This window comes from Alligator mississippiensis, chromosome 6, assembly GCF_030867095.1.
Source record: "Alligator mississippiensis isolate rAllMis1 chromosome 6, rAllMis1, whole genome shotgun sequence".
In the NCBI taxonomy this organism is placed as follows: domain Eukaryota; kingdom Metazoa; phylum Chordata; order Crocodylia; family Alligatoridae; genus Alligator; species Alligator mississippiensis.
This window is the reverse complement of record NC_081829.1, coordinates 7,078,750-7,105,462: the sequence shown is the minus strand read 5'-3', so window position 1 is coordinate 7,105,462 and position 26,713 is coordinate 7,078,750. Positions and strand designations below refer to the sequence as shown.

At 45.7% G+C, this 26,713-nt stretch overlaps 1 protein-coding gene across 4 annotated transcripts in view; it reads left to right on the top strand.

The window, feature by feature from the left end:
• Positions 1-26,713, top strand: part of CSMD2 (CUB and Sushi multiple domains 2) — a 651,518-nt gene that overhangs the window by 422,662 nt on the left and 202,143 nt on the right. For all 4 annotated transcript variants that reach the window (XM_014605014.3, XM_019487966.2, XM_059729594.1 and 1 more), the window contains 4 exons: positions 15,659-15,985; positions 20,507-20,701; positions 25,000-25,138; positions 26,178-26,365. In XM_014605014.3, coding sequence (XP_014460500.3) covers positions 15,659-15,985; positions 20,507-20,701; positions 25,000-25,138; positions 26,178-26,365 — 849 coding nt within the window. The remainder of the gene's footprint in view (positions 1-15,658; positions 15,986-20,506; positions 20,702-24,999; positions 25,139-26,177; positions 26,366-26,713) is intronic.

The following is a 26,713-nucleotide window of genomic DNA, read 5'->3' as shown; positions in this document are numbered from 1 at the left end:
CGAGATTTCAAGTTGGAAAGAACCTCTTAGATTTAAGTAATTTTTTTTTTATTAATGAAGTTTCAGCCATCTGGAGTTGCAGTGTGCTAGTTTGCAGCAGAACATCATCTGGTCGGGTCATGGGGGCGGGTGGTTTTTGGGCTGGTACAATAACTTACATTGCATTCTTTTGTTTTATCGAGTTGCAAAATTGGACGTGCCCAAGTCCTGGAGCTCACCAGGGTAGTTGACTCGGGGCAATACTTTGATTGTAAAGTTTAGGGTTTTTTCCCACCCAACTTTAGTTTCTCCAGTTTATTGCTTGAAATTGCCCATGACTGATCCTACATCCATAGTTGCCTTGCCGAACATTTATCCTGTCAAACTAGCATTAGCCTGACAGTGGAGCATACTTTTCTTGCAAGTTTTAAACCTGGTCGGTCACGTTATAAATTAGCACAAAGTAAATCATCTGTATCTGTCGATGGTCACTGCATTTGTGAATTTGTCCCTCCAGAAAACTAGACGGTGCTTGTGCATTCAGTAACTTGGCTCCAAACTTCCATTCAGTTACAAAGCATTGCATTCCCTTCCTGTGCTGGAAGTTTAATGATTTTGTTAATCCTTCCCACCCTTCTGTGCACCTGAGGTTTTATATCTCTCATGACTGCTATCATCCCCCTTGGCGGTGCTTACTCGTCCCTGTTAATCCCACATTGGCCTATTATGCCTGCTGAAGGCTCGTAACTCCCCATTGCAAATGGTCTCTTTTCCAGTATAAAGCTGCTTGGCTGACCTTTTGCACACCCCTCATGATACACACATATAGGATTGCAGGCGAGTAAAGCAAACTGCGATCGCTGTCTTCCAAGGAACATATGCAACAGCACCGTGTAATTTTATATAACTTGACACGTTTTCATGTAGCTCCAAATTAACCTGTCAGTGGGTCATTATTTTCATTCTTTCTCTCCTTCCTACTTTCACTGTCCATGACTCATGGAAGCAAATGGAAACCTTTCCCAGGGAAATGAGTTTGGAGGAATGTGTGCTTTGAAGTACCGGTGGCAGAAGGAAAAATCTCTGTGCACTTATTTTAAGTGATAGAAATTTTCTTTTGAGAACAAAGAACCCTGGAAACCAGATCCCAGAGGGCAATAGAGATCTGTTGAATAAATATTGATAGGGCTCAATGTTTCTTCCTCTTCCTTTAGGGCATCTGAGTGTTTTCACTGGACTCGGCAAGATCAGAAGCTCTGTAGGGGTGGATGGGGTGGGGAAAATGCAGCTCTCTTCTGTTGGCAGACAAGGTTCTTTGGGTGAATCTGATATCTTTTAATCGTTGGGGGACAAATTTTGCAACAAAAAAACAAAGTTCTGTTTGCATCCAGAAAAAAATTTCCCCTCTGAACTTTAAAAAAAAATCTTTCTTCCCATGAAAAATGTCACGTTTTGTTTCATGAACATGTTTATTGGTCTCTTCCCTTTCCCTCTCCAACTACTTGAATCTTCTCCCTGACTCAAATAAATCAATCAAGTGGGCCTGAATCTTAGAAAATACTCAGACTAGAGGCAGGTGCAAGTCAAAACATTCGGCTCTGGATTCAAACTTTCTAAAAGCTCGAGTGTGCTCAAGCTGGAACTTGTGGCTTAAGTCCTACTGCAGATCAGGTATCTGCTGTATAATATAGGCAATAGCTGCTATTTTTGAGCACTTCAGTACTTTTAGCCTTTCACTTGAACTCGAAGGCCTAATGCTAACTTGGAGTTTCCGCTGGCGTAAGTATTTTGGTGCGGGTGTGACTTTGAATTAGTTATTGAAATCACAGTGTTTGCTGTAGCTGCAGTTATGTCAGCACAAAAGTGCTCATATCCATATACTTATTTCCAAACAGGTAGCAGAACAAAGCTGGATTGCTTTAAGCAATGCAGCTTATATGCTTATATAAATGTGTCCATCCTAGGGGGCTTTTACCTCTCTAATTTTACCGGCAGTATAATGCTTGTGAATAAATAAGGCCCAAGAGCAAACTTTCGAGGTGGAAATTAGTTTCCCTACAGCCACATTAAATTCCCTTGGGTCTGTATACTTACTAATGTGTGACAGTCTCTGACAGAGGCCAGCGCCAGCTGCTTAGAGTAGCATTGCCCACTTGTTAGCAGTTGGCTTATGCCTTGTAGCCTGGGGTGTGAGGGGCAGGGAATTGTAACTCTTCCAAAACACTTTGAACACTCAGATAATTATCCACTGCTGATGTATGAATTCAAATTTAGAAACAAAAAATGAGGGGTTATAACCTAGGACTCGGTGACTCTGAAAAGGACTCGGAATAAATAAATGGATATGAACCCCCAATGTGATGGTGAATAATATGGTCATTGGTTGTATAAACAGAAGTACAGAAAGTCAGGGTGGAGAGGTTGCATTGCCTCCTTAATTTGACACGCAACCCCCGTGTGGGAGCTGGCTCAAGGTGCGGTACGCAGGCTGGGAGCAACATCCGTACAGCATGGGAGCTTGTCCCAGCCCCTGTACTGCATGGGTGCAGGGTGGAGGCCATGAACAACACATATGGCACAGGAGATGATCCCAGCTCCCACACTGCACAGGAGCCTTGAACTGGCTCCAGTATGGTAGTGGTGCTGGTGGATGGGGGTGTAGGAGACTGACAAACAGCTCTGTTGGGCTCCTAAACCCATACAACTGCACCAGAGTCCCCTGATTATATTACCCTGGTGGAGCAATCAGCCATTAGCTCAACGCATGTTAGGTGATACGATCCGGGCATAGTCCTTGCTGGTAAAGGCCAAACTTTACTGCTCTAGGATGGCACATGTTTCACTCCTCGAATGCTCAGACACCAGCATTGTGAGGGCAGTGAGTATAAGTGTAACACATGGGAGTAAAAATTTCTAATAGAGTGTCCTTCCACCTAGCAGATGGACACATAACAAGATCTGATGTTGCACAAATTCAAACCAGAAATAAGGGGCATGTTTGCTCGATGAAGGCAGTTAGCTACTAGAATAATTTCTCAAGGGCAGCAGTGGATTCTCCATCAGTAGAAATGTTTAAATCAAGATATGGGATGTTTTTCTAAAAGATAAGCATTAAGTCAAGGAGGAATTTCATCATGTCCCATACGAAGCGGGAGATCAGACAAGGTGATCGCATCATCCTTTCTCATAATCCTTCCACCAAGGGCATGTCTGTAGTGTGTCCTCGGCACAGCTCAGGCAGGATGTGGGTAGCGACTAGCCTGGAGCACACCAGGGACCAAGGTTGGGGAAGCTGTCTCAAGCTTCGCTGCTGCTCCTCAGCTGGGGGCACATGTGGCTGGAAGCAGGTTTGTCGGGGCCTGTTTAGGAGCAGCCCCTTCCTGGCGCATGATGTAGGCATGCCCTTTATAGTCACACCCCAATTCTTCACAGGGTTAGGTTACTTAGCCCCCCGTGAAGATGGGGGTTTGAGACTTAGCCACAGCAAACAGCTGTGTGGGACTGCTGGAGAGCTCCAGCTGTTTGCTGCAGTTTTGTTTCAGGGCATTGCTTCTCCCGTCATGGTACCCTGATGAGCTGCCACCGAGGAGAGAAAGATATCCTTTGAAATAAAAAGCTGCAGGAATCAGCTGAGCAGCTCATGTTCAATTCAGCAAAACTGCTGCAAATTAAATGAGCTGCAAACCACCCAGAGATGAAAAAGCTAGGTCCTTCTTCAGTGGCACCCCGTGGGCCAGATCCTGTGCAGGGTCAGCACATGTGGCCAGTCTGTGGATGTGATCCCATGCACTGGCCCAACCCTGTGTATTTGGATCCCACCACAGACTAGTGACCCTGTGCATCAGCCCGACCACATCCTGACACAATCATGGGCACGGGCCACATTATCCAGCTTACATGGCTCAGCCTGGTTGCAGAAATATGACAGCATGGCATGGCAATTAATGCTCCCACTGCTCCCCTACCTTTCCATTTCCAAGCCCATGGGGAGAACTACAGGTTGGATGCCACAGCTCCATAGGATCTGACCTGCAGGCTACAAGTTAGCACCAGTTCTACTGTATTACCAGAAGTTGGATTTTTAAAGGCGTTTGAATTTTTGGCTTTTTTAAAGTTCTCTACATTTTTTTCTTTCTGCTAATCCCAGGATAGGTTCTCTATGCCTGGTATCTAGTAAGATCTGTTGCAGTGGGCTTCTCAGTTGCTTCCACTTTATCAGCTACTCTTGCTCTTTGCAAAGGTGATGAAATATTGTGCCTCCAGTAGGGTTATCTGGCACTCCTGGAAGCTGCTTCTCTCCTCCGCTGGAAAGGGGTGAGGCTGTTCTTTTGGCTCAGGGATCAGTAACAAGAGTGTGTGAAGCTTTGGTCACCGATTTGATTCAGAGAAGATTCAGCCTGATTCGGAGGCCGAATCACCGAATCAAAATTGAATCGGAGGAAAAAAAAACAACCTCTGAATCTGTTTGGAGCCTCCAAATTGATTCGGAAAAAGATTCAGAGATTCGGCGATTCGGAAAGCCATCTTGCAGGAGAACAGAAACTGAGAAGAGGGAGGGGGAGCAAGAGGGGAAAGACTGACATCCGTCACCGGCCAGTGACTGTGATCTTTCCCTGAGTCCCCTTCCTATCACAGTGCTCTGGGGGAGGGATGTAGAAACAGCCTATAAGCCTCTGTCTGCAGCCTTTCTGTCCTTTTTGTGAACTGTTTCTACCTGACCAAAAGAGGGGTGGGCGACTGGCCTAGAAACAGGTGGGTGGGCAGCAATCTAACCGGCACCAGGAGGGTCCCCCTGTTACAGGCTACCATCCCTGCTGTTCTTATCCTGCTGCGCCTTAACACACACACACAGTCACATGTCACAAGTTTTGCTTACAGAAGCTTGAGGCACAGTTTCCCAGAAACCCCTGTGCCCATCTCCTTGGTAGGCCTCATGCCCTCAGAAGGGGCTACCATCCCTGCTGTTTTCATCCAAATCTGCCAAAAAATGAGAAAGTTATAGGCATTGCAGTGATTCCCCGTTATAGCCTATGGCCGAATCAACGAAACTCTCCGACTCGGCACCTAATCTTCCAAAGCCGATTCGGGACAGTGATCTGAATCTCTGAATTGAATCGCTGTCCTGCAAATCGGCTGAATCTGGATCTGAATCAAATACTTCCCTATTCGCACAGGCCTAATCAGTAACCCCCAAGAATGGCAGGCTGCTTCTTGCACCAAGCCATTGCCATGGGCTGCTAACCTTTGCTGCAGTGCCCTAGCTCTCCCTGCTCCTCTTACCCTCCCTACCAGTTGCCATCATTTTCCATCACTGGTGACACTGGAGAGACACAAATTTGGCACCGTGGGGCAGTAGTGTGGTAACACAGATGCATCAGCCCAGGGCAGGGACACTGGGTGCTGTAGGCAGGCTCAGATGCCTGTAGCAGGAATGAGCAGTACAAGGCAGGGAGGGTGTCCCTGCTGCCACATGCTGTTGATCCCCACTGCCGTAGACTGCATCCAGTTTCTTTGCAGTCACTAGAACCCAGCCTATAGGCCATAAATTGCAGACCCCTGCTATAGCATACTGTTTAGGGGATGCTCATCTCCATGGCTCATCTGCACATAGTTGCAGTTTCTTTAGCGCTTCGGAGGCGGCAATAGGAAATTTGTCATTTCAGCTTTTGAGCCCTTGTGTATTGCTTTTTTTGCCTGATGCTCTGATGAGAGATGCTGGAGTGATAGCCTTAGAAACAGAGCCTTGCTATTATCCACCAAACAAATCCAATAAAAAGAATTGGCAGCTGAAAGGCTCCTACCAGTGTACCTCAGTTCTGATCTCTAGGGACCATCAAGGCGAGTTCTGGCTTTGTACCGTCAAAAGATTGCCAAGAACGATGCTAATTATTACTGTATGTGATGCCAGGATTTTGGAGAAGGGCAGAGTAGGGCACAGGGGGATTAAATGGGCATGTATCCACTAGGGCCTGTTAACTTGTGGTTACTCTTGACCTGTGTCAGGTTCAAAGAAATAAATTATTGGTAAAATGCTGACTGATCCCTGAGCTGTTCAGACCCATTCTTTCACTTCCACAAGAGAAGCAAATTTAAACGAAGGAAGGATTACTGTGATCCCTATATGCATGTGGGATTTGTAGCTTTTTTGTTAACAGCCTTGTTTCACAGCTGTAACCATGTCGAACCATTCTATTTTTAAAATTAAGCAGGCCACTTTACTTCAATCTTTGTTCTGTATTACGGCCCCACTTCAGCGCAGGATTTAAGCACATGGTGAAATGTAAGTACGTGCTTTAAGTGCTGTGCTGAGAAGGGATGTGCTTAGGTACTTTCTTAAATACTTTGCTCAACCTGGGCCTGGGCTGTTTGTAACCCATGCCTTGTGCATTCCCTAGCCATTTCGTATTGCAGTCCACGCAGGATGGGATGATCCTGTTGCCTGGCTGATTGGGTGACCAGACTATTTCTGGAGAGAGCATGAACAACGGGGTGGTGCTTTTGTATTTGCATTTAGTGTCCATCCAGCAGGGAAGGTGCATAGCTTCCAACTCATCAGCACTCGCTTCGGTTGTGTCGTCTATCGTAGCATCTCTCTACAGTGGGGTAATGTGTGCACAGACCCAGCTGAATCCAAGTCTCGTCTGCTCTTCATAATGGCAGGAAAGGGGAGGGGAGGGTTTGCACTTTTTATTGGCTAATTGTATAGTTGGGATCACTGTTGGACAAGCATTTGGGGATCAAGTATTTTCCTGGAGTATCATGGCTGCAACACCACTCCAACTCGACTTCACGCTTCATACTGGAAGTCCTCATCTTCATTCTGATCTAGCACCTTTAGAGCTCAGTGCAGCCTCCAGCGTCCCCAGGGCTGTTTTTGTGCTTGAGAGTGGAATTTGATAAGTCCACAACAAACCATTAAGGTCTTGGACCATTTAGGCTGGTTGTTTTTTTTCCAAATGTCCTTGCACCTGCCTTATATCTACCTTGAGAGCTGTTCAACCTAACATATAAAAGACCTCTTTAAAGACGGCGCTGTTAGTTGCAGGGGAGCAGCTGAATTACGGGGCTCTAAAACACTTATTTGCCAAAAAGCTCTGCAAGGTTGTGACAGCCGGGAGCACCCCCACTGGGTGCTCAGCACGATTTCGTGAGATCGTTTTATGGGCCAAGCTCTGCTTTTGTTTATGGCTATGCCTTAATCTGGGTTAACCCCTTTGACCTCCTGGGATTCACACCGGTGTGAATGAATTTATTGCCCCTTTATCCACACCCAGATCAAAGGAAAGTCTTTTGGGTTACATTCCTACCTTTCCTCTGGATTTGAGGAGGAGGAGGCTTTCTCCTGCCTCTTGGTGGTCCCATTTTACAAGCTATTCTCACCTAGTATTTAGCCTGTTCTGGTATAGTTTAAACAGATTTTTTTTTTCTCTGCGCTGATGGCTCTGCTATGTGGGGGTCCAAGCAGGAGCCTCTCAGGATTTTTGTTACTTGACGTTTGTACTGCGGCACCTGAATGTCTTGCTAATTAAAAGATGGTCAAGGACTAGCTCGGGAGCTTTCAGACTTAAGGCTGAGTCCTGTCCCTGCAGAGACTTATTCAAAGATACGGAGACTCTCTTTGCTTCTTTTGCTCATTTGTAGTACGGCGATAGGAGTACTGCTTTTCCTCACAGGAGAGCTGTGAGGATAAATGCATTAAAAGACTGAGACGTGCTCGGAGACCTACAAGAGGCAAGTATTATTAAAGGGGCATCTTTGATTTCTACACGTATCTGCTCATACCTTCACTTCAAGCTAGCCTGCGCTGGGAGGCAGCGTATAGTTGCACAGTCCCTGGAGCAGACCAGGGAGGTTATAACTTGGCATCATACGGTCCTGTTTTCCCTGCTGCTCCAGGGCCTCTGTATCCAATGTTGGCTCTATCGCTGGCACAGCGTAAGTCACCCGGCATACCAGAATAGCTCCACGCACTTCTTTTCCACACACCCACCCATCTCTCACCTATTCTCAGCAATGCAAGTGGGTAGACCTGAGCCACCGTCTATTGCTGTTGTAAATCAGTACATCGCCATATACAGCTTGTCCACAAAGGCTGGGGGAAGCATTAACCTTTTTTCTTTGGATTAAAATGTCTCTCCACTGAACAAACATCCTTATTCCTGCAAGTTGGGTAGCCCACTTTGAAAGTGGATTGAATTCATTCCAGGATGGGTTAGTGGTCCATGTGGCTGCATTTGTACTGTGAATTATCTTGGTATTCCCTGCAGTCACAGATTCACGGACATTTCGGGCTGGAAGGGACCTCATGGGATCATCGGGTCCAGCCCCCTATTCTGGGCAGGAAAGATGGCTGGGGTCAAATAACCCCAGCGAGGTGTGCATCCAGTCTCCCTTTGAAGATCTCCAGGGTAGGTGCCTGCACCATCCCCGCTGGGAGTCTGTTCCAGAGTCTGGTCACACAGACGGTGAAGAAGTTTTTCCTTGTATCCAATCTGAAACCTTCTTCTAGGAGTTTATGGCCATTGCTCCTGGTTTTCCCCTGGGGCACTTGGGTGAATACTTGTTCACCTAGCCCCTGATGCTCTTTCCTGACCTTTCCTTGCTGTCCCCACACTCCATGGCTTCACATGTGGATCAGCTTGGCTGGTTTATCTGTGTGCCCTTGACTCATTTTATGTCATTGCAACCAGATGCCATCTCCCTGTTTAAATGCTGGAGGGCAGCTAGGTGCACCCATTGGCACTCTCACGCATCTAGAGTCACACGACCTTCTTAGCATTGTAGCAGCCGCATTTTATGGAGTCACAAGGACATGCTTTGGGATTGTGCGTTTTCTCCCGACTTGGAAAGAGGAGGTAACTGCTGTTAAACCAGAGCGAGACCATCAGCGTGTCAAGACCCACCATATCAATGCACCCATCAGACAAGCGCCAGTGTGGCAACAAAGGCACCACTCGTATATAAAGGGCAGCAACAAGGCCTTTCATAGTTCCCCGAGGAGCTTCCTCTCCTATCATGAGCTGGATCTGATTTTTGCCAGTGAGACCACCATCAAATGGGCTGTCTTGTGGGCTGCACCTTGAGCACCCAAGAGACTACCAGCCCTGGCTCTCATGAGATTTCCATGAAGAACCCTCCTGCAGCAAACCTGGAGGGAGACAGAGTCTGGGCCCGAGAAAGACACACGGCATCAGGGTGCTGCGGAGTGGACATCCACCAGTAAGTGCAACAAATTTCCATTTCGCTACCTCTGGCCACTGCCATTTCGGGTGAATGTGAGCTAGGAACATTGCCAAGGCTGCTCCACTCTTCCTGAAACTCCTTCCCTCATGCTTAGAGCAGCACTTGCCTTGGAGAATTTAAGTTCTTTTATATTTTTAGGCCACATCGATGTTCCCTGACCACGTCTGAACATGCCCCCTTCCCTTTTAATTGATTCTCTCCTCACAGGCTCAAATGGGCATTGAAATGGGAGCTGCGCAGTGCTCATTGCTCTGAAATATCTAAAATAAATGTCTCCCTCCTAGCTCACTGCTGATCTTGCCCTCCTTCCCAGCCTCCCCGGCTCAAGTTGCTGGTTGTGAAGGGGTTAAAAAGCAAACACATTGTATAGGAGCCATCTTTATTGAAACAGCAGATAGGAAAAGAGAAACTACAATGTGAAAAGTACTTTGCTTCACAGTGTGAGCATTACCTGAGGCTGCCAGGCACCTTAAGCATTTAATAAGATATATTTGCTAAAGTGGGACATGCAACTATTCACCCACCCTCTGTGCGACCTCATCCCCTCCCCAACCTGTCGCCAACTCAGGGTTGGTCCTGGGTTTTCTGCAAAGAGAAAATGAAGTGGAAAAAAGCATCTTACCCTGCCTCGTGGCCGCCCCAGACTAAGAAGGCACTATGGGAAAGCTATTCTAGAAGTGAGGAGGAAACACGGTATTTTAGCATTGTTTCCATGGAAATGGAATTAGTACAATAACTACTTGTTCTGTTCTCAGCTTCTGCATCTGATGTCCCTTCCGCCCCCGACAGAAATGTTATCAGCTCCAGAATGCCTGACAAATATCTGGGTCAAGAAAAAGGGATAGCAGAAATGAGCCATCCGGGGTCTTCATGTCCGTGTCCCAAAAGAGAAGGGATGTGAAGACTGCAGAGTATAGAATAGAGATCCACCGGCGGGCTGAGTGGAGGGGAGAGCATCGAGAAGAAGATAGAGATGTGCAGGAACAGCTCCCAGAACTGAGGCAGGAGCAAACACGCCTGCTGGAGACGGTCTAATACAACCTTCCTGCCTGGTACCCCATCACCAGCCCGGCCCTGCAGCCCTTAGAGAGTAACCGAGGCTGTGGGATTGAACGGGCGCATCCCTTGCTTCTCCACACCCAAAGACATTGAAACCAGAGAGCATTTGGGACCTCTCTTTCACATGGATTGACTTCTTTCCCTGCCCTTCTACCTCCAAGGTGAAGACAGCAGGCATAAACCTTGCACCTGACGATGCTTGTGACTAGGACAGTGCACACATGTGCACTCAGCACTTTTAGGTGCGTGTGCCTCATTGGCACCGTTACGTTCCATAAAGCCTGCATGGTTGTTTTATGGTAGTTTATGATCTTCTGGTTTAAAGTTAGCACTCTGGTGTTCAATAAAGGGGTTTTTTTTTATTATTATTTGTGTTGTTTGATGCTCAGTAATGGAAGTTATTGACAAAGATTCAATCTCGTTTCGTAAAGTCACGTGCCTGCCTTGCACAAAATAAAAAGCCCTTTCATAAAATGCTCCTATGGTGCTTAAAAAACCCCATAGTAAACCTTCATTTTGACACTTTAACTCCTTGCCTCAAAGTAGGAATACTAGGCTTCCCAAACTCTGTGCCTGACAATACCTGCAATGTGGAGAGCTAGTCCGTCTGTCTGACTATTGAGCATATCCCACGTGGCTCTATACTTCTGCCTCCTACCTAGCAGTGAGGATCTCTCCCCCTTGCACTCTCAGATTTCCTGCAAAACAGAGCAAGTAGGCATCACACAAGGCAGAAATCACTCAGTTGCCTCTAGCCTTGACATTAGGCGCTGCCCTCTCGCCTCTAAACTCATGGCCCACTGTCATTCTGCATCTATCCACCTATCTCAGGAAAAGGCTTCATGATCCAGGGGAGCAGAGGTAAGCAAGTCTCCCAGATTGACAGTGGGAATGGCAACTCCAGTAAGGTCCACTGTAGTCTTGGGAGCAAGGATTTCTTTTCCCACTGAAGAAGACATTTCCAAAGGTCCTAGCATCGCGGACCAAGTCACATTTGTGCTAATGTGCTGTTACCAGTCAATCCAGCCTCGGAGCACTATCGTGAAATATTCCTTCTTGCTGATGAACTGTGAAGCCTAGTGTGAAACAGCAGGCATGTGGGCTTTCTCAGTGGCCTCAGTGCAATAGAAGACCCCCAGCAATACCTTCCTATACAGCCAAGCCTTTTATGACTCTCCTTCCCTCTCTCCCGCACGTCTTTGAGTGCCTTTGTGTTTGCATGCAACAAATCTATGGATGCAGCATTTTAATTCCCAGCAAGCCAAACTAAAGTACATCCGAGGAGTTTTAGTTTAATGCACCAGAAAGACACTCAAAGCATCCAACAATCCTGTTCATGCAAACAGTCACGCAGTTGCAGTGCAAGAAAGGGCAAAAAACGTGGTGTGTACAAATGCCCTGGGACCGTCGACTCTTCCTTGAAGCTGGCAATTCCTCAGTGCCAACAGCCTTGACGCCTGATTTACCCACAAACATTGATGAGCTACTGACCAGTCATGATTCAGCATGGTGAGCATCCTGATGGCAGGGGACATTTGCTGAAGGGAGCGCTCGTGTCAGTGAGACACTGCTGCAGAGATCACGGAGAACGTAGCCTTCATCATCCTGACATTGTTCTGCTATCCCAGGCCTGTATCACTGAGCCCCGGAAAGGACCACGTGAAGCTGCTTCAGAAACATTTCACCCATAAGTAGCTGCTTAATTTCCTCATCCTCCTCTTCTAAAGTCAATTCAGCAGTACAGCAGCTGAGTCCCAAAACCACGTGGTGACAACAACAAATGCACGTGTGGTGGATGCTGCATGTTCATGAGGATACAGTTTGTGACGTGCAGCAATGTTCACTTAGTGTTTTGCAAATGGCATTGGCTTGGGAACTATGCCCAAAGAAGGGTGATGGCTCCTGAAAGCTTGCTAAGAACTTTTTTCCAACTACTCAGTTGATCCAATGAAAGATATCCCATCTACTCGAAGAACCTTGCCTGCCTATTGGCTTGGGGAAAAAACAAATCAGTCCTGAGATGCGAGGAGAGGCATCATGGGAGTTTATTAATTTGTTCACGAGTCTCAGAATTGCAGTGGCTTTTGGTAGGTGCCCTGCAGCACGCTGAGAAACATTCCTGGATGGCATACAGCCCAGCAAAGGGGCAGTGTGCCATGGGGTACATGCTCAGAGCTTATTCTGGAAAACACACGGTGCCAGACTGATGCACTGAATCAAGAGCAGTAGCATAACATGGGGTGGGCATACGGAGCACCAGCTCCAGGCGCTAGCTTAGAGGGGCCACAAGAATGGCAGCCACCGCTGCTTCCGCTGCCCCAGCTGCTGCTGCCACCCAGGGCACACAACCTAACTACCCCTCTGGTTAAGAGGGGTAGTTAAAAACTAGATGCGTGGCTGCTGGTCTTTTGGATTAGTAGTTTTTCTGCAAAGGCTTATACCTAAACCATATTCCACACAACTCACCCTATGTGGAGTTGCTTTGATTCACAGTAGATGAAGCTCTGCCCCACTACAGTGTGTAATTTTATTTTTTTTCGGTGTGTGGGTGTGTTTGGAGAAAATTAAAAACTGCATTTATTTCCCCGCAGGCTTCATTTGTTTCTCTTACATTTAGCAAAGGTTAATTTGGCCCTCCTGCGTGTTTCCCTTCTCTCCCCTCCCCTCCCCAACAACCCTCCAACACAGCAAAGCCGCTTCTTCCTCCTGTGTATTGCCTTGTCACGTGTACCCGTGAGCGTCGTAAATGGTAGAGGCATCAGGCAAGTACCGCTTCTCCGGCTGTTGACGGCTGCATGAATCAATGCAGTTTGGGGAGCCTGTAGGTCCTATATAAGTATTGATTTATTTGTTTGGTTTGATAAAACCACAGGAGGTGCCTACCTGATATCCTAGCAGCAGTAACTCACAGGTCTCAATGTCGTTAGCATGTTTGTTTTTTCATAGATCGGTATTCCCAGAAAGATTATAAGGAGGAGATGTTGTCAGAATTGCTAGACGGCGTCCTCTTAATAAAGATTTCGACTCACGCTGAATCCTGAATTTATTCGCTGTTTGTTTGTTTTCCCTTTAATCTAGCTGTCTATTTTCTTTGTTATCAGGAGCAGGAAATGGCTTGTAGCTTTTAGCCTCAATAATGCCTGGTAATGTCCATCTTATTTGATCTAAGATGATTATGTACAGAAGATAAAGGAAGCACATAATAGTGGGAAGGCAATGGAGAAAGAGAGAACATCAGACCACAAAACTATATAAATGCCAAATTAAAATCGCTCTCACCCTCTGAATTATATCCCCCTGCCAGGAATTAGCATGACGAGTGTTTTAAATAATAGAGTTTAATAAGGGTGAAGTGGTAGGGGGAAGAGATTAAACAATACATACATAACATGTAAAAATCATTGGGCAGGTACCAATTAGACAGCAGCATTGCAGTTTTGAACTAATGGACCCTGTCAGCTGAAATACAGTATATATTGAAAACAGTCACCTCTGAAGGCTGTGGGTTTCTCATACACATCATTCCCCACGCCTCTGATAAAACTGCATTTCATTATTTTCACAGGGGTGGGAGTCCAGTTGGATGCCTCTTCTTGACACCATCCCAGTCCAGTGGAAGTCAGTGATTTATTCTTAATGGGAAGGGAGCTGCCCAGTGCTCTCCAATCTGCAGGCCGTTGCTTGCCACGTACATGTTCTGCAGGCAATACGTGCATGCATGGCACTTTGCAAAAATAAAATATAAAAAATGCAGGCAGAGTGCCATGTGCTCACAACCTTCTCCATGCAGTGGTTTCCCCTACGGCTGAGTGGCTACCAAACCAGAACATTGGTTTTATAGAGATTTTGAAGTACTTTGAATAACTGCACAGGGTTCATTGCAACGGTGAATTGAGTGCATAGCCCCCTTTCCCCAAAAGCTCTGTCCTGAGACATGCTAGATGGGGGAGTATTGTTACACATACAAAGAGCCCTGTTGAATTGTATATTTGCAAGACTGCAGCCTGAGTAAAAATGTTGGTTAACAAATGATCAAGCAAACATATAACAGCCTGCAGCCTTTAATTACCTGCTGCCCTGAAGGAAGGGGAGAATTATGTATACACTGAAAGAAGGGGAGAATTTGGGGTGTTTTTTTAAGCATCTCAGGATATGTCTACACTGTGATCAAAGGTGCAGTTGCAGCTCATATAATAAAGATGGCTAAACTGGCAATAGCATGGGTTGGGTGCCTGAGTTTTACTTAGAGACCCACCCAGGTTTGCAGTCCTAAAAATCTGCCTTGGCATAATTGATGCCATTCCCCACCCCCCTTTTCTTCAAACAGAAACCATTAGCTGCAAGCAAAGTGTGCACAAAAGCAATTAAGCACCAAAATAGTGTAAACAACTGCTGTAGGCAAAGCAATGTGTAAATAGCTGTAAAATGGGAGGAGGCAAAATAAAATAAAAAAGCAAGTTAAAAAAAAAAGAGGCTAAAGGTAACAAAAAATAACAAATTAATTTTAAAAACAAGCTATAACTGGCCATTAGTAAAAATCTGGAACATAACCACATCAAAATATACAAAGAACGGCCATAAAAAAATCATAAAAGCCTTAAAAAAACCCTGAAGTTTAAATAGCTGTCATCAAGCCAAAAATAAAACCAGGCCAGTCAAAACTCATCAATAATGTCTAATCAGCTAAGTTATCATGCACCATTGCAAGGGCCTGCAACTGTTTGGGGTTTGCTTAAGCCGTGGTATTGCTTGTGCATTCAATAAATTTAAAGCTCAAATAAAATCACCAATCATTTCATTCTGTTCACACCAGCCCTTTAATCAAACTTAAGTTGTAAGAGCCCCTGCTGAGCTCCCCTGCAGTCGCCTGTCCCTGAGCTGCGGCAGTCGCACTGTTGGCAGCAGTGTAGACTTATCCTCAGTCCTCTTCAAGGGGATTCACCTTGCAAGGCACAGCATCCCTTCCTGGATGTATCCCACTGTATCCTACAGCGCTCATGTGAAAAGGTCCAGTCGCTGCTTTGGAGATGTGGCGTGACATCCCTTACAGGAGTCGTGAAACTTGACAGTGCCAGAGCTTCAGATATTACAGGAAAAATATATAATAAATAAAACAATATAATCTCCCATGGGAAAATTTATTGACTTTTTGAAACCGAGGACAAACCTGAGAGTGAAGATGTTTCTTCCTCCCCTCGTACATAAATCACTGACCTCCAGCAGTGAATGGAGCACTGGTCTTTTCTCTCCTTAAATTGTCTCAAAGGAAAACGTATGCTGTATTTTCATGGAGAGTGTAGCCTGGGGGGGGGGGATGTGGCAAGCACAGTCTGTAAGAACCAGGTGTGCCTCGATTGATGGTGATTTCTCATTGCAGTTTCCTGCTTTTTCAACTTCACCACCCCAGCCGGGATTGTCCTCTCGCCAAACTACCCTGAAGAATACGGAAGCAGCTTGCACTGCGTTTGGTTAATTATAGCTAAGCCCGAGAGCCGGATTCACTTGGCTTTCAATGACTTTGATGTGGAGCCTCAGTTTGATTTCCTAGCTGTGAAAGACGGCGGGACAGCTGAATCCCCGGTGCTGGGGACCTTCTCAGGGAACCAGATCCCTTCCTCGCTGACCAGCAGCGGTCACGTAGCCAGGCTGGAGTTCCAGACAGACCACTCCATGGAGAAAAGGGGCTTCAACATCACCTTCACCAGTAAGTGCAGAATCCTTCTTTTCAGGTCCAATCGATCATCTTGGGTAGACCACCATGGGAGTAAGTCTAGTCATATTAGTGGGGATTTCTTTGGAGTTGCATTGGATGCAACTGAGATCAGAAAATGAGCTGTTACATTTAAGCTACAGAGCGAGGAGTCAGGACTTAAAGGTTTCTTTTCTGCTGTGGTAGTATAGTCTAATGGTGAGAAGAGTGGACCGAGAAGCAAAATTAGTTGCTCAGTTCCCATTGATGAGAACTGGTGAGTAGAGCTATCGGGGTGCACTGTGTGACTCTGGCTGTGCCACTTTGCACCCTGCCTCAGTTTCCCCGACTGGAACGTGAGAGTACTTACCTGACCGAGTTTTAATCGGTGGAAACTTGTGAAGTGCTTTGCACTCTTTTGGCTGAAAGGTGCTGTATCAGTGACCAGGAGTATAATTTTCTACTTGCACCCTGACTTTTGCAACAATGCCAAGGTAGAAGGAGGGAGAACACGCGACACAACGAAGGACTGGAATAGACACGGCTATATCTGACAACACACAAATTCAGGCCTTCAAAGTTCAAGTGAATGCAAGCTGCCATAGCAATTTACCCTCACATTATCCCATAATTTTCTAAAGAACATTATTAAACCTATTCAGCAGAAATGATAAATGACTTAAGTTATAACAGCAGTGAGCAGTGCGGCTAAATTAATAGTCTTTCTAGCTGATGATTGCAAATCAGCTATTCTAGAAAAAAAAAAAAAAATTGTAGAGCTTAAGAAATCATTTGCCACAACTGATCGGGCTGTTGGCTTAGCAGGCAGGGTGGCCTGCTTTGGCTTGATACCTCCAGGGGAACTGTGCCCATGCCCTCCATAAATGTTGCTTTTCATTGCTGTTCAAGATGTTGGGAGGGTAATTTCTGCAGCAACCTGGTTGTGCCTTGAAGCACACGATGGGTATCTGGGATGGGGAATTCCACAAATCGTCTTCACTGCAGGAAGAGGCATTTGAACCAAATGTTCAGCTGCTCGAAACAAATCCAGCTCTTGCCTGATTCAATTTTCCCCATGTACACCGGCAAAGAATTTGGCCTTCTCTTTCTCCCCCCCCAACGCCTCCTAAATTGCCAACCACTCAGCTTTCCCAAGTTCATGATCTCCTGCTTTTTTTCCCATTAGCTGGCAAGGTAAAAAAAAAAAAGCAGAGACGGGGCCCAAGATACAAAGCCCCAATTTGAATTCAGCTCAGATATGGTTCTGCTTAGCTTTGCTTTGAGGCAGGATCGTTCCCTGTAGCTTCTTGGAGTTGAAGAGCAGAAAGGACCATTCAATCACTCTGTCTGATCTACTGCATACCGCACGCCATTAAGTTTTCCCTCCCCGATATGCTACATTAAGCCAAAGACTTTAGCTGGAACGAGCCCTTTCAGGACTCAGGCAAGCTCAGCTGTGTGCTACAAGCAGAGAACTGAAGAAACCACGGTGCCACCAAATCTTTTGATGTGGCAGGGGATTGATTCGAAGGGCATTTCTTGGTTTTGTCCAATCCCCCAAGTGTTTGCTACTTCCCTTGCAAGACCATTTTGTAATCCCAATGATGCTATTTTATAATCATCCTCCAGGGATACCCAAGAGCCCTGGATGTGGCCCAATGCCCATAGCGTTTTGGGTGCTAGATAGCGACGGGACTGGAAGGGACAGAAAACTCACTCCCCTGCTGTTGCTGGGAGCATCCAAATCTGTCACCAGCAATCAACCCCTGCCCCAAAAAGCTTGCAAGAGAAGAGACAACACCTTGACCCCGCAGACAAATGTGAGCACCGAGCCACACAGCTGGACAAATCCATTTAACTTAAATGCACGTCTGAGCCATTAACTTGGGTGCTGTAGCTTTGCATATGCTGCAAACCTCTGAAGAACCTCTCCACTGCGTGCTAAGAGCAGGACACAATTATAAACTTGATGGAATGTGAAGGTTAAAGCTTTGCTTTCTGATTGGTTAATTGTCCCCGTTTTTTAACGGCTCGAAAAGGCCAGCCTTGTAAACAGGACCTTGTATCTATGGCTACATGCAATTTTACTTTTAACTTGACAACAAGTAAAAAGGTAATTACTTTGTTTCTGTCATTTTATAATAGCAATAGTGACAGGTGAGGTCAGATACCTTATGTCAGTCAAACGGAGACTGTGGTTTAAGGGGCCCCTTCGATTTAACCTCTGGCCCTCCATCCTTTTGTGTTCTGTCATTAACTGGAAGTGTGTAGCCCCTTTGCACACTGGCCTGCGAGCACCTCCCTAGTTAATCCAGCCAGGTTTCTGGGGCTTCACAAAAAACTGTTTTGGAAAAGCCCTAGTTCCATTTGAAATATTTAAAAAACATTAATTAATTAAATTAATTAATTAAAAATATGAAGATGAGACTTTGTTGTTGCTCACTGATAAATACTAAAATTTTTATTCTCACAGCATCTCTGCAAAGGGCAGAGTCACCATATTATTCTGATCATAAATCAACCCTGCTGATCAGGTAACTTCACATGTTCAGGTGCCATTTGAGGAAAAACAGGGTGGTTTTTTTTCCTGAATGTGAGTCGATCGCTGCAGAAAAGACCTGCAATGGTTCTTGACTGCAGGCAGGAGCAGATCCAGGAGTAGGGCAGGGGGTGCAGCACCCAACTTTGGCTGTCTTGCACGTGTACGGTGAGTTCAAAGCTCAGCGTCTTGTCAGCACAGGCTCCTGTTTGAGGTCTGTGGGAGCAGTGAGCTAACCAGCCGATCAGGACAAGATGTAACCAGAAGTCGGGGGGTGAACACTGCTACTGCTCATCCTTCCCCCTCTTTCTGGGGAATTCAGCAACTGGAGAAAGAAATTCAGCTGAATAACTGCAATAACTAAATTCAGCAATAGGAGAAAGGAGGGAACAAGCAGCAACACTCATCCTTTTTGCTCCCGAAGTCATGCAAAAGCAGGGGTTTTGGGCAGACCCCATACCGAGAGCTCACGCACAGCACAGCCAAGGGGGCGTGCAGCCGTGCTGCCATGCACCAGCTGAATCCATCTCTGCCCACAGAAGAAACTAATATCCATGCAAAAGATGAAATTCATTAGCAAGGCTAGAATACAAATTGCCTTGAAATAAATTCTGGCTTGGTATTTTCATGGCAGTCACAAAAATATGCAAATGCAGAAGTCAAAACCGTAGGGGGCTGGATTATAGAAGGGCCTTGCATCTAAGTGGAGTATGATGTTTCTGGTTCTTTTGGGGGAGGGAAGGGGAGGTAGATAGCATCAGGACAATGCAGGTTCATCTTCACTCTGCACAGAAACTAAACCAATGAGAAATTAAGTGGCTTGACCAGTTGGATGTGCGACCACAGCCTATGGAGGTGTACATCCAGATAGCTTTAGTGTGGCTAGCTTACGTACCAGTGCAAGTGAAGGTGAGGTGGCATAGGTTTTGGCACGTAGCAGAGTGCCTGGGAGCTGGGTTGATTGCTAAGGTGTCTAGGCCATTTTTTAAAATCCACCCCATTATATCTTCATTGCTGTTGAGGTCTCAGTTAGTTAAAGGTAGCTCAGTTTGATCAACATGTGCTATCAACTTATCCATTGGCTTCAGTACAGATGCCATAAGAGTTTTGCCACTGATTTCAATGTGGTTAAGAGTTCAACCTTGATCTGTCTTGTGCAGGGACTTATCCATTCCCTTAAAACTGGAAACTAAAAATTTATCCTGGGTTGAGAAGAGTCAGGTGCGTGCACAGAAGATGGAGGGCCATGGGACATAGTCTCTCATCCCTAATTAAAATGCTCCCATGCGCTAGAGGGACTTAAATCCTATTCATTGATTCTAGTGGGTGCTTAGACACCTACCGTGGAGGAAAGCATCTCAATACCTTTATTAATTCGGTGATTTGTCAGGGGCCACAGAGGAAGTCTGTGGAAGAGAGGCTTGGATTCAGGTCTTCCAAGTCCTAGGTAAGTGCTCCAAAGACTGCACCATCCCTCCTCTTAGGGAGCTACGTCCCCTTGGCGCTCCTCCCATTGTGTCAATGGCCAACCTTCCTATTCCTTTAATGGTGCCGGATCAAGTAAGTGAGGGTAGGAGCATACATTGCATTTATCCCTGGATAAATTGTGTCTGTGTTTGTCTTGGAACAAAAATATCCTGTGATTGGCACATACACACGTGGCCCTTCTAATCAGGGTTTAGTAAGCGACTGAATGCAGCACTGCTTTTCTGCCATTGACTCATTGATGCAATGCCTTGATAACTGTACAGATATACTTTGCAGTATCCTGGGATAAATTGTTACTACCTCTGAACCAGAATTTTTTTCTGGATTTATTCCAGGACAATGGACAATAAAATCTGTATGATTGCACTTTGTCTCCAGATAGAAGGGTTTATCCTGGGATAAATGGGACCTTTTTCAGCCAAAGTAATGTTTAGCTCTTTGGTTTCCATGGGCTACAGCAGCAAAGGGAGAAATGTGCTGCTCACCATTCATCTTCTTGCATCTTCCAGCTTTCAGGCACAATGAATGCCCTGACCCTGGAGTGCCGGTCAATGGAAAAAGATTTGGTGACAGCCTTCAACTGGGCAGCTCTGTCTCCTTCCTTTGTGACGAAGGCTTCATACGGACACATGGGTCAGAAACCATCACCTGCATCTTGAAGGAAGGAAATGTGGTTTGGAACAATGCGGTGCTGAGATGTGAAGGTATGCCAGGGTTTTCTCCCTACCCCTAACCCTGTGTTAAAGGGCTGACCAGGAGCTGAGGAGGCCTGGCTCCAGGGAGAAACTACTGAAAGAAGCAGGGCTCAAAGTTGCAACAGTACTCAAGCCCTGATTCAGCAAAGCAGAGATAGGAGAGTATTAATTGCCATCATGCAAGGGCCAGGTAAGACCTCACCTGGAGTACCGTGTACTCTCTGGTCACTAGGGGTGTGCGAAGTTTCGGGTGCTGATTCCATCTGGAGGAGATTCAGCCCGATTCGGTGGCCGAATCTCCAAATCCGAATCGAATCAGGGACCAGTTAAAAGGTCTGAATCGATTCAAAGCTCTCCAAATCTCCAGAAAAGATTTGGACCGTTGATGATTCGGGCAGTCCCCGGTGGCTGCAGCAGGGAGCTGGTGCTGGACTTGGAGCTGGTAAGTAGTGGGCAGGAGAGGGGACCATGGGGGGACCCCTGCCAGCCCCATCCCCTGCCTGCTCCCCAATCCCTGCCCACCCCAGCTCCTGGTGCTTTGAAAAAAAAGCCCCACTCACCAGGTGCTGCCAGATGGGGGGGTGATCTCTGTTGCCCCCCACTGCCCCACACTGCATGGGGGGCTCTACAGGAGTCCCCCAACCCCCTCGCTCCCCCAGCCACCCCAGCTCTGGCCCTTTAAGAAAAAAAGAAAACTAAGAAAAACCCTGAGACTCACCACTCCTGCAGAGGCCTAGGGGCTTCAGGCTGTCCCACCAGGCAGAAACCATGAGTCTAGGGTTTTTCTCGGGTTTTTTTTTTGTTAAAGGGCCAGAGCTGCAGTGGGCGGGGCAGCCATGGGGGGGGGCTGGGGGACTGAGGGGGCTCATGCACAGCCCCCCGTAGAGCATGGGGCAGTGGTGAGCAGCAGGGATCGCCCCCCACCCGGCAGCACCTCTGAGCTGGGACTTTAAAAAAAAAAGTACCAGCAGGTGGGGCAGCTATTGCCAGGCTGGGAGAGGGGCAGGGGATGGGCCTGGCTGATTTGGAGACTCAGAGATTCGGCAGCAGCCAAATTTCCGAATCAGATTCGGGACAGTGATTTGAATCACCAAATCGGATCACTGTTCCCCGAATCGGCCGAATCCGAAGCGAATACTAGCCGCTTCGCACAGGCCTACTGCTTAGAAAATTTCGGCACTTAGCAAATTGCAGGATCAGACCCTAAATACACAACTACATGTATTTTGTGTCTGCAAATGAAAGGGGTAAGGGTGTGGAGAGAGGGCTGCCATCTTTTCATGTCTGCATCCTAGGCAGAATGAAGATGCTACTGCTGGGTCCCAGTCCTGCAAAGCAAATTTAATGACATGCTCAGCTTGTTAATACATTGGTATGCCTTACTGTGTGGAAGTCAAATCAATGCAAAATTATTTGCAGCGCTGGATCCTAAGGGAAGACCCTCGATGTCTTGCAGGGTCAAGATCTAAGCTGTTTAGAGCTGTGAAAGACTGGCCTTCTAACCCAGGGGTGGGCAAAATGCAGCCCACGGGCCAGATGCGGCCCACCAAGCCATTCTGTCCGGCCCATGGGGCTCCTAAAAAGTTTAGAAAATTAATACTTATCTGCCCCTGGCTGCCTGCCATGTGGCCCTAGATGGTTAGCCAAAACTCAGTAAGCGGCCCTCCGCCCGAAATAATTGCCCACCCCTGTCTAACCCCACCTTCGCAGGTGCGCATATGATTTATCTAGCTCTGGGATCTCATCTCTACGTGCCACGTGCTTAACATTCAATAACAACCCAATAATCATTGAATAATTAATTTAATTAATTTTGCTTCTTTTTTTTTTTTCAAATGAACGATGGATTTTTATTATCTCATATACAGCAAGCAGGTGTTTGTCTAATAATAACAGTAATGAAAAAGCTTTGATCTGCTTATCACAAAAGGTTCTTTGTTACCAGTGTTCTCATGGGATGCAAAGAAAAGAAGAAAAAAAAGGAAAGTGTGGAGAATCTCTTCTTTTCCAGCCCTGACTCTTTAGACCAACACTCATATGTATTCTTTAAATAATACAAGAAAGCAAAAGGTCCAGATCTTTGCAGTAAAAAGAGCAATGAATTGCTTGCTACAGAAATTCAGTCATACGTGTGAGTCTTCTGTGTATCTTTGACAATGTAGTGCATCAGACTTTTATAAAAGGGCCCTGGAGTTGCATATTTTTGTGGTTCACAGCTCCATGCCAATATGTCTGTGATTGCACCCAAAAATAAAGTAAAAAAGGAGGTAGAAATAAAGACTGACATGGATTTCAAAGCAGCTCCTAGTGCTTTAAAGTTTCTAGTGTGGAAAAGAGAAGTGAAATGAAAAGAGATCGTTAGGAATTAAAAGGCCTCTTTTCCCCTCTGTTCTCAGAGAAAAGATGCCAGAATGATATTTACAGGCGTTTGAATTACAGATCCGGTAGTATTGAGAAATAATTTCAGTAATTGCCCATCCACATTTTAATGCCAATCGGCAAAAAATACATAGTCCACTTTATTGTCTTTCCCATTAAAGAGAGAAGAGGGTACTTGCTGTCCTGAATGATTATTGTTCAGGATGAGACAGGGTTGGGTTTTTTGTATTATTGTATTTTTGCAGACAACTGACAAATGAAGTAATTTGGGGACCAGTTCAAGATTTCAGTTCCCTTCATAAGCTTGAACCTTTAACTTTGCATTTTTTCCAGCTGGTGGAGAGAAATAAATAACGTAATCTTTGTATTGGCTTTTATCTTTGGAAGCTTTTATAACCCCATGCTATTAACTTGTGTTCCTTTATCTGTGATCTTTGTGGCTTGCCTTTGATTCACCCTCCAGTATGTGCTTGATTAAAGGCAAATTATAATTAGCCCTTTAAAAACTAGAGGAAAAGTATCTGTATCAAAAAATGTTGTTTAATGTTTGAAAATTAATGGGCAAGAAAAACACCTGAAAAAGAGCATCTCTGCTTGCAAAGATGGCAAGCTGGAAAACGAAGGAGGGGCTCGAGAGAGCCCGAATAGCTCAGGGCTACTGCCGCAGTGGGCGCTGTTTCTTGCTAGAGATTGAACCGGGCAGGGCAGAAATGGAGACTGGAATTAGGAGGTATTCTGGAGCAAGGAAATTAAGCAGAAGCCTTCAGGCTCCCAGAATATGGACTTTCACAAGCCCTAAACTTACCGTGAAAATAAAGTACAAACACTGCTGGTCTCCGTACTGACGTGCCAGTCTAGAGACCAATGTGTCCATTAGCAGCTTACTGTCTGAATGGGACTTGAGGTGCTAACATGTCTAATTATAGCAGTGAAACGCCAAGCGAAGTATCCACAGTCGTTTAGGGCTGGAAGGGACCTTGTGAGATCAGCGGGTCCAGCCTTGCTGCTCTGTCCAGGAAAGACTGCTGGGGTCAAATCATCCCAGCAAGGTGTGCGTTCGCTTAGCCCCTGATGCTCTCCCCTGATGTTTTTGTAAGCTGCCACCAAACCCCCCCAAGGATACTCAGCAACACATAGGATTAGTCAGGGGTGGGCAGTTATTTCGGGTGGAGGGCCGCTTACTGAGTTTTGGCAAGCCATCGAGGGCCGCATGACGGGCAGCCAGGGGCAGATAAATATTAATTTTCTAAATTTTTTAGGGGCCCCGCGGGCTGGATAGAATGGCCTGGTGGGCCGCATCCAGCCCGCGGGCCACATTTTGCCCACCCCTGGATTAGATGCATTTTTTAACCTATTTAGTTGCTTATGGGATAATGCATTCCAGCCAGTTAGGACTATTGGATTTTCCACAACTGATCCGCCCCAGCAAATATTCTGTGTCCAGGAGCGATCAATAGTGTATTTTCCTCCACTGCTTTAAGTCGTAGGTATCTCCCAGGGCTCCACTGAGGGACAACAGGACAAGGCCAGCAGCCCTAAAGAGATACCATAGTCTTGTGGGTGTTTGTGGCTCTGGGTTCCAGGTAGACTCGTATATTCTGTTGCTTAGGCAGACCATGAAGTCCCGGCTCGGATGCAGCAGACATAGAGTTGTTGGCTCTGTGTAGATTAAGGAGTTATTTGCTGCATGTCTAATATTCATTGGATGTAGGAGTTTCTTCCTGGTTTTCATGACTTCATCCGTTTTTTAATTATTTTTAATTAAAGAATCAATAGCACCTGAGTGAAACAGGCATTCTTTGCAGTCCCCTGTGTTGCATTAATGGGCAAATTGACCCTTTTGCCATTTTTTTCCCCTCAATTTAAATTGAAAGTGCCTGTCTGTTTTCTGATACCTTTCACTCGATTTCCGTATCATCTTTTCCTAGCTCCGTGCGGTGGGCACCTGACATCTCCGAGTGGAATGATCCTGTCCCCAGGCTGGCCTGGTTTCTACAAGGACTCTCTGAACTGCGTGTGGGTCATAGAGGCTCAACCAGGATATCCCATCAAAATTACATTTGACAGGTGGTCATTGCAGATAAAAATAACAACAGCTTTTCTTTTCGATCAATATTTTGTATGGGTCCAAAGTCATTGCACGGATTTTCACCAGCCTCCATGGCTGCTATATCAGGGCTCATATGTGGGACTAAATAATGGCATGCACTTACAGTTTTGTGCTACAGCCAGTCATTTTTTTTTTTCCCTATATTCATATAACAATCCAGAATAAAAAATAGAAGCAATGCACGGTACAGTATTTCCCTTTATTTATTTAACCAACTGTTGAGCTGCCTGAAAATTGCTGTTTATTTTCTGTTTTTGTTTTAATTTATATAAAGATAAAGAAATATCTATCTATCTATCTATCTATCTACAGATACACACACACACAGATAGATATACATCTATATCTATAGATATCTATATCTATATATCTTTATCTATAGATATCTGTATATCTATAGATATAGCTATCGATCTATCTATAGATATAGATAAAGATATAGATATCTATAGATATAGATGTATATCTATCTGTGTGTATGTGTGTGTGTGTGTATAACTTGTTTTTAAGTGGAATTTTTAACTTCTTTTCTCAGTTGATCCTCCTTCAACTAATTCTCACAACAGTTCAGTCTGCAGATGGATTCAGTCTTATTTGAAATCTTGGGCTCCTGTCTTCCAATACTGCACTCAGATCGCCTTTCACTAAGATACAGGGGGCACTGAGCACAAATGAGAGGAAGAATATCATACTAATTTTGGACAATTTCCAGGGACTTGAACCCAAATCCAGTTCTCTGTTCTAACCTAGATTTTCTACGTGACCTAAAGCAAGGTGAAATCAGAATAAGGAGGTCACAGGTCAGGCCTCTGCTAGAACTGAGAACAGACCTAAATACTCAGTCCCGTGTATTAGCTGCCTGCTTATAACTAATAAAAGATATCAAATTCACCCAAGGAACCTTGTCTGCTTATAACTACAGCCTTTTTCAGAAACATAACAGAAAGATTTTAAAAGTTTTTTGTTTTCACTGATATAGTCTTATGTCCATGGCAGGTTTAAGACCGAAGTGAACTACGACACCCTGGAGGTGCGAGACGGCAGGTCGTACTCTTCCCCATTGATAGGTGTCTATGATGGAACTCAAGTGCCCCAGTTCCTCATTAGCACAAGCAACTACCTCTACCTCCTCTTCACCACCGACAAAAGCCACTCCGACATCGGCTTTCAGATCCGATATGAAAGTAAGTGTAGCCTCCAATAATTATGCCCTCTCCGGCAGCACGAAGGATTCAGTCAAAGGCCCGTTGGCACTTCTTTTCCCCTTGGCCATGCAGTTAACACTTTTACTGTCAAGTGTTTTGAGGCCTTGGACCTATTATGAGCCAATAACAGCCTCTATGTTATGATCATAATTATTGATTTTTTTCCTTAACAACTAGAAATGTCTGCAGAATAGAATTATTTTAGAAGCAGCAGATCAGACCTCCTCCTTCCATTGTTCCCAAGGTGATGGGATAAAACCGGCAGGGCCATAGACTGGGAGATAGGATAAATGGAGATTCTCACAAGCGGCTAATGTTGCAATGGCC